The sequence below is a fragment of the Periplaneta americana genome, chromosome 10, assembly GCF_040183065.1.
Source record: "Periplaneta americana isolate PAMFEO1 chromosome 10, P.americana_PAMFEO1_priV1, whole genome shotgun sequence".
NCBI lineage: Eukaryota > Metazoa > Arthropoda > Insecta > Blattodea > Blattidae > Periplaneta > Periplaneta americana.
The window spans coordinates 140501516-140514449 of NC_091126.1; the positions used below are offsets into that span (position 1 = coordinate 140501516).

The following is a 12934-nucleotide window of genomic DNA, read 5'->3' on the forward strand; positions in this document are numbered from 1 at the left end:
TATCCAAGGATGATACACCTTAGTTTTCTGGGGGGGGGGGGGGGAACTTTTTGTAACCCCAAAAATGTCAATATGGTCAACCATTTCTTTTTTTTGTAAAACACTTACTGATCAGAAAGAGTGCTGCTGACAGATTTCTGAACTATCAATCATAGGTTTTATGCTAAATTATGGGACAGGAAAGTCATGAATGAACTAGACTGGTACATGTGAAGTACCATGTTTAAATTTTTGTACTTAAACTCTTTTATTTCAATCATACACATTTCCTGCAAACACCTACCTACCGGACTAGATCGGTACATTAGAGAAAAGTGAAATTTGAACATATTATTGATATAATACATATCTGAAACAATTTAACAGAAAAAAAATATAAACAAAAAAGTAAAAAAGTAATGTCTGGGAACTTAAACCCAGCACTTCAAGCACAGAAACCTAGATTACTTTCCATTCGGCTATCCTCGATCTTCATATAAAATTTGTAACTGATGTACAGTCAGAAAACCTAAAACAGCACCATGTCTCAGTCTTACAAAAAAACTCTACCATCTTTTTTAAGTCGACTAAATCTATAATCTAAGTGCCTTACAGTCTACTCTTAAAATATTTCATTAATATAACACATTTTCCTTTGCGACCACCCTTATTAATCTGAAGGAAAGTAACTGTTCTAAATAAACCATAGTCTATTTATTTTCCCCTATTTCCATAATGGAAATTGTTACATTAATTGTACAAATTAATTTACGTAGATTTTTAAGCTATAAAATTGTTTTCAAATTGATTTAGATTGGAGCTATATTTATGCAAATAATAATAATATCTCTACAAAAACTACTTCAGAGACGTTTCAATTATTTTATGATCTTATGTAAGTTAGTCACAGGCCAAAAAAAATTAAATAAAAAAAATGTTATTGCTGATTAAGAAAATCGCCATTCTTTTTCAATTTTTTCTGATAAAGACTCTCTCTAATTCTGTACTGAAAAGCATTATACAGAAACTACTTTGGAGACGTTTCAATTATTGCATGATCTTATGTCAGAAAGTCACACACAGGTCGTAAAGAAAAAGCACCACTTCATGTGCAACATCCCCAATCAAAGTGATTTGTATACAGTATACATGAACAAAATCCATTTATTTCGAAGAAATCACTGTACAGAAATGGACAGACATATGGCATGCTGAAAATCACCCATAAGTTGTATCAAAGATGCTGAAAAACATTTTAAGCATCACAATAATTCCCCTTTATAATTCATATAATGAGAAAGTAAGAAAAAGACATTGCAGGAAAAAAAGAGTACATATTGTACTTCAGATAAAAGAGAATAAAATCTGGAAAAGAGTGATCTCAAGACATGCATACAAGCAGCTTAAAATGTTACAAAGTTGAAAACATGCCAGATCTCAATACTGGTACAAATACTGATCAGGTTACCAAGATAACATGAAGTGAGATGTCAAAGTAACAGCAAAGTTCATGTACTCGACATGAAGGGATATAGGGGCAGGGAGACAAGTTCAGTTCCTTCATAACCTCGACATGACGAGGAAGCAATGTATTCATTCACATTACACACCAACTGACTTTACTATAGGGAAAGAACCCAGACAGAATTGTATTCACTTGTATAATAGACACTGTATTTTCCTTAATGTTTGGAACAAAAAGCTAGAGTGTGTACATAATATCTGCATATAAACTGCACTATTTTCACTAAATTAAGACAGATGATAAATGCCTGCAACTTAAAATTGAAGGGTTAGCAGGAAGAACGATGAGGTTCCAAATAACAAACTTTAGAGAAAAATGAATTTTAAACTTTAAAACACGCTGCTTTAATTCGTATGCGTAATGTCATTACTTTTAATTTTTTTATTGCACCTGTAGATTTTGTAATAACCATGTAAGTCTCTATTAGTTCTCAACGTAATCCAATAGACGGCATCTCTAACTAAAAAATTTCATTTTATGGAACTTCATCATTCTTCCTGCCAACCCTTCAATTCTGTATGAGTGTTCAAGCAATAAATGCAGGCCTATGTAAGTAAAATTAACCTAAAAATTGAGGTTGTGGTTTATATTCGGGTAAATACTATATTTATGCAAAAAAAAAAAAATAATAATAAATTTTGGAAAAAAAATTCATAGCTACCAGACATTCTACATTGTAATCTGAGCTGGTTTAGACATTCGAATAATACTGAAAACATGCTTGTCTTTGTTTTTGCTAGTTATGCACATTACATCCCAAAACTTTAAACTCTCGAACAGTGGCTCTATTTTTATGAACTTCTGCAAATTTAATCACTTACTATATAACTTGAATATTTAGTTATCTTTCTTCTATGTAAAAAAAGTAATACACACCTGGGACACAAATAATATCGACTGTGACAGTCAACAATCCAAGAAACAATGATGCAACAATACTGTAATATTCGAAAAGTATGTTTTCTCTGTTAAAAAGAACCAATCATGATAATGTAATTTAAAAAATAAGCAATCAATATATTAAATCGTAGCTGTTTTAAAATTTTTAAACAAATGTAACAATATGACTTTATATTACATACAACATCTGTGGGAAACGGGATATGTATATTATGTGGATTTTTCTTTTCCTTACTTTAACCAGGAAAAACTCAAGTGCGTACATTATGCAGTGGCGTCAATTATGCAAGTAAATATCAATCCAATAGAAAGCTGAGTGTCACTCCAAGGAGTTTTAGAAGTTACAGCAAAGTGAAACATCACTTGTCTACACTTGAAACTGAAACTACATTCTTGCAAACATTTAATGCTTGACAAAAATGTGTAATAAATGCATATTCTTTGTACATTTCCATTTAATTCGATGATTTGGGAGAACTAACAGAATGAAAGTTTTGTTTTGCTACATTATTACATGCATCAGAATATAAAGCTTCAAAGCCATTGGCTAGACAATGAAATGAATATCAACAATCCTGTCAATCAGAAATATCACGAAATAGGCCTAATTGCTACTACTATCTACAGCTGCCAGAGTACGGTATTTGAAGTGAATGTCACTGCACAGAAGGAACATAGGAATGAACACAACCATTATATAACATGTCACTGCACTGAAGAAAATGGCACAGACTTTCAGAAAAGTTATACAGTGTAAGGACGTCTTTTCTACATAAAGACTACAAAATTTCTAATACAAGACTAGCTCCAATGAATACTAACAGCTCTCTCTATACTGAAAGTGGTGCTGGAGCAGAATGGTAAGTCACATTTTTATGGAGTTTCCAGAAAGTTAAATGTCGATTTATCAGCACTTGCAACTATCTCTCTACTCCGATGAAAGGACCAATTGCACAGTAATCTCCACTTAGTACGAGGTCATCAAAAGACAGCTGAAGACAGGAGTCTCTAGTGAATGAGGTCAAAAACTGCCTCTGGTTTCAATGGTTGTAATTGATTGATATCTCTCATCATCCACAGATGTCTCCACAAATGTGTTAATGAATTTTTTAGTTATACAGTAGAACTTGGTTATAACGACAACCAAGGGACCTTAAAAATTATGTTATAAACGAGTGTCATAGTAACCGAGATTCACATTATCAATCTAGTGAGGTGGAAAATGAAAAACAACAAACTTAATTAGACTTATTTTAGATTTATGTATTGACTTTTAAGCCTACAATGAACATAATAAAATACACGTAGGCCTACAATTATAAATACAGTATTCTGTATTAAAACTGTTTGTTCAGTACTCACCAAACTACTTTACTTAGAAGTGAAGTAATCAGTCATTTTACTCTGTTGTCTTCTACTTATCCAATACACACTTTCAAGGGCTAAATTACATTCATAATTTCAGTTGCAATTTCACTGCTCCCTTCCCTAGCTTCATAGAACATGTTCATAATTATTATAATGACTTCTATAGCGTCACTCACTTCTTTTAGTGGACATACGCGTTAAAATGCGTGCACTTAGTGAAAACTTCCTGTCGAAACTGGTCTAATGCCGCATGAATTCGGGCAGGTTACAATGGGGTGGGGAATCCGCCTGCATTCCAGAAGTCTATGGCAGAAGGAGACTGTAAAGAATTTATCAGGGTCAGATTTCAACAAAATATTTCTTAAGATACTTTGGTTCTTAGAAAATCTTATTCCAAACTGAGGTTGAAAATTACGTTATATGCAAGGTAGACCCATATGCGTTTGTCGTATTAAGCAAGGTAGGAAAGCATATGTCTTATGGGGAATTAGTTGGGACCACAGAATATTTGACGTTATAAGCAAGGTGTCGCACAAAACGAGGTCGCTATAACCAAGTTCTACTGTAGTTGCTTTTATTTGCAGACATTTTATATAGTAACATGGCTGTCAGGTGCAAGGTTTTTTAACTAAAGAACCTTAAGATAGCTTACATATACAAAGCCATCTCAGTCGCAGTATTATTAATAAGAAAAGCAATTAATATTTGTAATGTAATTGAAGTAAATAATACTACTGAGGGATGTCTAGATATAACTTTTGTTACCGGAACTACAACCAATTTTCTGTGGCAACCATATTCCTAGACATATACTTTATATTCACTCATGTGAAAAAAAAATTATGGTTTATTTAATGATGCTCGCAACTGTCGAGTTTATATCAGCGTCGCTGGTGTGCCAGAATTTTGTCCTGCAGGAATTCTTTTACATGTCCTGTCTACTGACATGGTCCTGTCGCATTTAAGCACACTTAAATGCCATCGACCTGGGCTGAGATAGAACCAGCAACCTCGAGCACAGAAGGCCAGGGCTATACTGAGTATGCTACCAAGGCCGACCACTCATGTGAATGATTTCACATATGTTCAAATGGATTTTTTGGAGCCCGAAATGCTATTGGTAAAATTCAGCACCAGAGATAGAAATAATCTAAGTATCAGTAAAAGTAAGATAAATTTAAAATCTGGAGAGAAAGAGAGACAGGATGCGAAGAAAAAACTTAAACACTAACAATGCAGGAAACTAAATAAAATCAAATTCTACATTATCCACATTTCATTCGAAATGAACCCAGAAAATGAGCTGTTGTGGAAATAGAATTTTAAGCTTATCACTGTTGTACAGTAACATGTATATAGATTGTAAAGATTTCAGAGCACAAACTGTGTTTTTTAAGAAATCAGAAGAAATTAATGCAGCATGTAACAGCCCCTGAAAAGCTCTAGAAACCAGCAACATTAATGAAAGAAATATTGTGATGCAATACATCAAATAACTTAATTGCCACATAATTTACAGAGTGTTTGTATAAACATGTGTCCAATTTTTATTGGGTACAGAGATACAGCTGTTATAATATAACCCAAGAAAGTGTTAACCAAAGGCAAATGATTATGTTCAAAGCTGATTTTCATAAATTCCACCACCGACTTCATTGCACTTTCGAATTCTCTTGACAACACCACATGTAGCTTTTCTGAGGTTATCTTGGCATTCTTTTATGAGGGCAGTATTATTCATAATCCGAACAATTAAATCAGCTCGTGTTTACTTTTTCTTTGTAGACTTCGCCTTTCAACCATCCCCACAGGCAAAAATCTAAAGGGGTAAGGTCCGGGGATCTTGGTGGCCAAGAAACGTGACTATACCAAATACTGTAGATACTAATACCGGAAAGCTGGCTGTCATATGTGCGACATCGACTAACAGCGCTCCAAGCGGAAAGGTTTGAATAAGTTGACGAGAGGGTCAGCCGTGCGAGAGGAGATCGAAACATTTCTTGTGTTGCCTGCAGCGAGAAAGAAGCACAGTCTACATAGACTGTGACAAAAGTAAGATACAGTACTACCTGTTCTAATATAACCTATGCATTCTACAAAGTCACAAACTTTTAAGTAAGCCCTGATTGTTGTATTTTTATATTCCTGGCCCTAATATCGTAATTGTTATTTACTAGCAAATATGATTACAATATAAAATGTTTCGAAATATAATATTGTAAGCCTTATAAAGCACAAAATTTATCTTGTTACAGATAACTTGGAGAATGTTAGAACTCCAAAATGAGAAAAAAATTCGTCTGAGAAAAAAATACAATTTCTTACTAACAAACTAAGGAATGCGCAGAAAATTATGTCAAGACAAAGGAAACTCATTCAAACCCTAAGAGCTGACGTACAAAAATTGAAAAAATCTCATTCATCTTTAGAATGTGATCAATCGCTGGTAGAAGATTCATTTCTTAAATCTCAGTTGAAGCTAAGAAAAAGAAAACCTATGGGAAGGCGATACAGCGAGTATGAAAAAAATTTCGCACTGGCATTGCATTATTATTCACCAAATGCATATCGATACTTGAGGAAGACTTTCTGTCTGGCGACTATTCGCTCCTTACGTAATTGGCTGCAACAATTGGGTGTGGGTCCAGGTTTCAATGGGCAATAATGCAACTGCTTAAGATAAAATCGAGAAGTCTGACACCAGCTCAGAGAGTTGTTTCCATTGTACTTGACGAGATATCTTTGAAACAAAGTTTCTCGTATGATGCAAAATCAGATTTATTCGATGGCTTTGTAGAATTTGGACCGTACGAGAGTCAAAATCAAACAGAAAGTGGAGAATTGAAACCCACAAATCAGGCTTTAGTATTTATGATTAGGGGCTTGCAAACCAACTACAAGCAGATAATAGGATATTTCCTACCTAATAATTCCACGCCCGGTGATGTTCTAAAAGATCTTCTTTCCGAAGCCATCCGCGAGGTTAGTAAATATGTGGCTAGTTTCCTAAAGTAGTCGTTAGTGACCAGCCAGCCAGCCAGTAATATTAGAATGAGGAATTTATTGGGATGCGAGGTTGATAAACCATTTATTGAAATAGATGGAGAAATTGTGTACTTCTTGCATGACACACCACATCTCCTAAAGTCAGTACGAAACAACTTTAAGCGGCACGACCTTTCGTACAAAGATGAAGTATACAAGTGGCAACATGTTGTTGAACTGTATAATAAGGATAAAGATATGAATCCACGATTATGCCCAAATTTGAGACAAAAACATATAGAACTTCCACCTTTCTCGCCCATGAGGGTTTGTCTGGCTGCACAGGTGCTAAGTCATTCAGTCAGCAAGGCCATAAAAACTCATGTGTCGTTTCAGTCACAACCTGAAGAAGCTCTTCAAACAACAGAGTTTATAGAGCTAGTGGATCGTGGATTTGACTGTTTTAATTCATCGACCATGAACGATGCTAAATCCTCACGCAGGGCTTTACAAACTACTTCTTGTCATTGAACGACTCTACAAAAACTGGAAAGTCTGTTTTCAAAATTAAAAATTCTGAGCGAAAAAAAGACAAACCCACCTTGCTTTAAGGGTTGGATACAAAATATAATAGCTCTACGTCACTTGTGGAGAGATCTGGAACAAAATTTTAACTTTCGGTTCCTGCTTACAAGACGTATAACACAAGACTGTATTGAAAATATTTTCTCTGTCGTGCGTTCTAAGGGTAGTTATAACATTATCCCTGACAGCTGTAAATTCAAGTCTGCCGTCAGAGGAATTATGAGCTGCCAGCTCTTAACACCTTCAGAGAAAGGCAACTGTGAAATTGAAGTTAGTGATTTTTTAGTTACGAAGAAGGAGATTGAAGAAAGTTCATTTAGAATCTGCAGTGATTATCCAGCAACAGAAAACAGTTTTGTAGAAATCGCTGAACTTGAAGAGGACAATCATGATCAATGTATGATTCCAGATAATGCATTAACATATGTGACAGGGTGGGCTTGTAGCAGAATACCACATGAGATTTTCAAACTGGAACTAGCTAGTTTCAAATCTGAAAACTTGACAGGCATTTATCAGCATATTGCAAATAAAAAGTATGACAGTGCTAATTTTCTAATTCCCACAAGTTATTAGTTTCTTTATCTAAAATTATTCGATCAACATTTCACACGCACTTTAGAAAAATTCTTTCATCAAGCAGACAAGGTGTAAAAACCAAGTTAATGGCCCTTACTTTTAAACAAATAGATCAAACTAATTCAGTATGTAAAGATTATAAACATGTTTTCGTTAATAAGTTCCTTAACGTAATGATCAATTGTTTTGTAAAAAATGAATGTGACAGAGTAAGTTGTAGAACAGTGACTGGAAAAAAGAACAGAAAGGCTAAAATAGTAATGCATCAGTAACCTGGAGAATAGAGAGTTAATGGGACAATTAAAAAGTATTTGCAGTAGCTATACTGTAGCTTTAATGATGTTTTTCACCAATGTGATATCTCTTTTAAAACATCTTATAATATTATTATTAGCATCATAATGTTCGTTCAATAGTTATGACAATTAAATTAACGAGAATGTAAATCTGACCGTTCTGTACTGATTTCTTTAGCTCTCATGTAATATCTAGGAGGGGTTGGAAGGAATTGTGGTAGGCCTATATAGTAATAGGCCTACCACAATTCCTTCCAACCCCTCCTAGATATGTACGTAATCAAATACAGTAGAGAGCTTCGTACGTTATTTGAAGCAATACATATTGGAAGCATTGTTCAAACCAAGCCGCTAGACAGCGCTAGTGTTCTCGTGTCGCCGCCCGACACCATGTTAATCGCGTTGCTTTCCGGTATTAGCTCTCTACAGTATTTGCTATATCTGCCGATCCACCTTCCGGGCAATGTTAGGTTTAGATAATGTATCAATTATGTAAACTAAAGCACAACTTCACAACTTGACCTTCAAAACAAAAAAATGACAATCGATAAATAAGCCCATAGCAACCAGAGTAGCAACACACGAAACGAAAGTACATTGAACATAATCATTTGCCTTTGCTTAACATCTTCTTGAGTTCCATTCTAACAACTGTATCTCTGTACCCAATAAAAATTGAACACGTGTTTATACGAACTTTTTTTTACTCAGAACAGTTCATACTATCACCCCCTAAAATATTTACTACTCCTCCTGAAACACTCTGTATAATTTTATACTCGGTACTACGTAACTATGGAATTCTGAAATTTATAATTTTTCATTAGCTGCTCTGATAGCTGCTTGTTACACTTACACAAAGACTGAAGATAATCTTCAGTTTCTTGAGATTCAATTTCAAAGTAATGTTTTTCAACAATGAACTGTCTCATTTCATTTCATTGCCTAGCCTGTGAAGTATCCTACACAGGCAAATTAAATGGAAAGTTCGCTGTATGTTGCATTACTCTTGACATAAGCTCCTTTATGCATCTTGGTAACCTCGCTGTAATACTTATATACACATGCATATTAATAGTCGAGAATTCAACTACTTTCAACACACAATATAGCAAAACTAAAAACTCGATCCGAATAAATTGAATCAGTTTTTCTGCATATATACGAAATGAAAAGTTCGAAGCAAGAAAAATTAGGGGAATAACATTGTGCTGTTGAATTACCAGTTGGAAGATTTGGTAGTCTCTTGAAGGTATTTCACGATGTTTTGCACCACGTCAATGCTTGTTGCCTGTCCTCCCAAATCTGTAAAATGATAATACATATACAGTTGAACTTGGTTATTGCATCATAGAAAGGACTAAAAATGTCACAATGAACAAATGTCGCTATAAGAAAAAATAAGTACAGTAAATAAAATTCAAAGAAGAATTATTTTCAGTGTTACGTATTTTGTATACAGGTACTACTGTAATTTAATTTGTAATTCTATATAGGCCTACAGTACAACTTTTTAAAATATTTTACACCAGCTGTTCCCAACCTATGGTCCGTGGAATCAAGGTGTGTTTTCAAATGATATTTTGAATGTACTTAATTTTATCACACTTGCTGAAATATTTTTATAGGAATTTCCCCATACAGTAGACAAGTGGTTGGCAAAGATAACGTCATACAAAATACAATCCACAAAACATAGCAAATGGGAAAGTAGGAGGAGGGAGGTATAAGAGGAGAAAGAGGGGAACATCTTCACTATTGCAAGCTTTCAGTGCGCAGAGACGGACAGTCAACATACTCAAACTAAGAAGAAGTTCAATTAAGTTCGTGTCAGTGTATATCTGTTCATTTCTTTTTCGTTTTCTTTAATTTTATTCCTTTCTTAATTTCATACATAATTTAAACATTACGATGAATGTGTAATTAACTCGTTAAAATCAGAAGCCAAGCTGCACGTAGCATGTAGCCAATTTTAACTGAGCAATGAGATGTTTGTCTGCAAGACGCGAAATTCTTTTTGAATTTAGAACTTTAATTTCGGGGGGGGGGGGGGGAATTGTTCAAATGTATGTATATTATGCAGAAAAACAGCTGTGATACTGGCTACAAATGACCTAAGAATGGGTCATTTCGATTTTTTATGAATTTTGAAAATGTCTACTCCTGCCAGCTCTCTACACTGATTTTTCACATAAGTTTACAGTAGAGCATTGATCATCCGAAAACCGATCAACCGAAACATCGGTTAACCGAAAGTGTTCCAGTCGACAAATTTGAATTTGTGCACATGTCGTGTAGAAGTTTCACTAGCGCTGTTTGCGAGATTTAGCGGCAAAAAAACGAGTCTCAGCTATGAAGCAAAAAAAGAAAAGTTTGGTCTTCTTTTCCTAAACTGTAGGCCTACTTCAATGCTATTTTTGAACTTGTCAAACTAGGCTCGTCAGTTTTCTGTGTTATTTGTAAGACGTGTGATACAAAATATATACTGCATGTACAGTTTCGTGTTTAATATCATTGTTTGTTTATTTCATACTGCTCCTGTGACACCAGTATATTTGTTCTCGTAAATGATCGGTTATCCGAAAAATCAGTAATCCGGATACCCCCCATCCCCAACTGTTTCGGATAATCAATGCTCTACTGTAGTTTAATAGATCTGAGACTTCTGCTTGTAGATATGGCATCACCTTCATTATAGCCATAGCAAATGGATTTGCATACAATTGAAAATCAATGTCCATGTTTTTAAAAATCATTAAATCGTTTTTATTAAAATCTACTTTCAGTCCATTCAAGAAGACGAAAGAGTGACTGCACACAAGGAAAACGATAAGCTTTTTCCTGATAAATTTGCTTTCCATACATCTATCAGACATACGAAAATTTATACATATTAACATTTTCGTTATTCACATGCAAACAGAGATTTAAGTTGTCAAATCTTTTATTTAATTTTGATTAATTAATTCAGGAATATTTGTAGCTTGAAACAGAAGTTGCATAAATATCATACAAATTTTCCAAATAAATGCGGAAATGAATTCTGTCATCTGTATCTATTGGACATTTTGTTAGGAAATGTTCAACTTTTTGTTGCATTTTTGCCCTTTTCTGTTTATGAACAGTTTTTTTTACGGTGTAGTAATCTATATTCGAGAACCTACTACAGATTGTTTGCATAGTTCCAGTGCATCATACAGGAATTTTCCGGAACAATTTTTCCCTTGAAATTATTCAAGACTGCTTCACACGGAGCTTCTACCTGAAAGCCAGGTTTGCATAATATATTTGTTACTGGAGGTACGTTAACAGAAAGCCACAATTTAAGTCACACAGTATTGTGTGCACTCAAAGTCAGGTTTCTGGCGTCTTGTCAGCCCATTTGGGTTGTGTGGATATGAAGGGAAGAATTGTGACTGTGTCGTGTATAGTTCCTGGAGTAGCTCAGTCGGTAGAGCATTCGTGCACCAAGTGAAGGTTCCTGGGATCGATACCCGGCCCCCAAACAATTTTTCCCTTGAAATTATTCAAGCCTGTTTCACAGGGAGCTTCTACCTGAAAGCCAGATTTGCATAATATACAGGAGCTTACAACTAAGTCCAATAATGGATTTTTCTTGTCAAACATTTTGTGATTTGTGACTTAGTACAAATGAGAATTCCTCGGTAGCACATTTATTTATTATTTGAGGACTTAATGGATTTCATCAATCGATAGAGCAGAAAAAATACCATATAGTGGTATAAATAACTCAAAATCACCAAAATTGGACTTGGTGAGTTTTGCTTGCATGCCGATGACATACACACATTCACACAATGCGAATTTGTTGATAGACATTATCTAAATACACAATAATCACTGAACTTTATACACTAACTTTGTATACTTGAATCAAAACTTTGTTTTTGTAAAACGACTTGTGACTACAACGAATGCCATATGGTGACTGAGGATCTACTACACAGCACCTCTAAGAGCCCACACAACGCAGACTGCGCAGGGAGCAGGCCGCAGTAACTCGCCATTTTCTTGGTTCACGTCAAAATAATGTCTCTGTACTATAGTACGAAGACGATGTTTCTTTATATTCTATTATGATTTGAGGATTTACATCAAAGTACACATTTATGAGGATATAAGATTAGATTATATAAAAGTCGGGTATAGTCATTTTTCATGTAATGAAACAGCTGTTTAACCATATGAGCATGCACATAACCAATAAAACAAGCATCAGCAAAATTGTATATACTCTACTTATTTTTTTAATCAAATTGTAGCTTCCATTTACATGATGTTGTGTTTGTAAAGTACTTACCTGGTGTGTGTATACGATCTTCACTCACAGTTCTGTGTATCGCCTTATCAATCAAGTTGGCATGGTAGCGATGACCCAAGTGCTCCAACATGTCAACAGATGCATTCAGCATGGCGATGGGGTTAGCAATATTCTTCCCTGCAATGGCTGTTCCGGTATTACGAGTGCCTGGCTCGAAGATTGCATACTGCAAACAAAACCATGCATTATAAGCACTGTTAATCACTGCAATTTGACTGCTTTATCAAGTTATAGTACAATAAATGTTGTAAGTTCTATTAGAGTCATTCAAAAATTAGTGGCAACACTACTAAACTATTTCCAACTAAAGATTGAAGTAGACAAACAAAACCGAAATGTATTACTCCGCAATCGCAAGCTAGTTACCAAAGCAGC

The 12934-nt window shown here is 34.7% G+C and overlaps 1 protein-coding gene across 4 annotated transcripts in view; it reads right to left on the minus strand.

Annotated features, from left to right (window-relative positions):
- LOC138708047 (isocitrate dehydrogenase [NAD] subunit gamma, mitochondrial-like) overlaps nucleotides 1–12934 on the minus strand; it is an 87086-nt gene that overhangs the window by 26146 nt on the left and 48006 nt on the right. For all 4 annotated transcript variants that reach the window (XM_069838161.1, XM_069838160.1, XM_069838162.1 and 1 more), the window contains 2 exons: nucleotides 12539–12725; nucleotides 9441–9522 (listed from right to left, as the gene is read on the minus strand). In XM_069838161.1, coding sequence (XP_069694262.1) covers nucleotides 9441–9522; nucleotides 12539–12725 — 269 coding nt within the window. The remainder of the gene's footprint in view (nucleotides 1–9440; nucleotides 9523–12538; nucleotides 12726–12934) is intronic.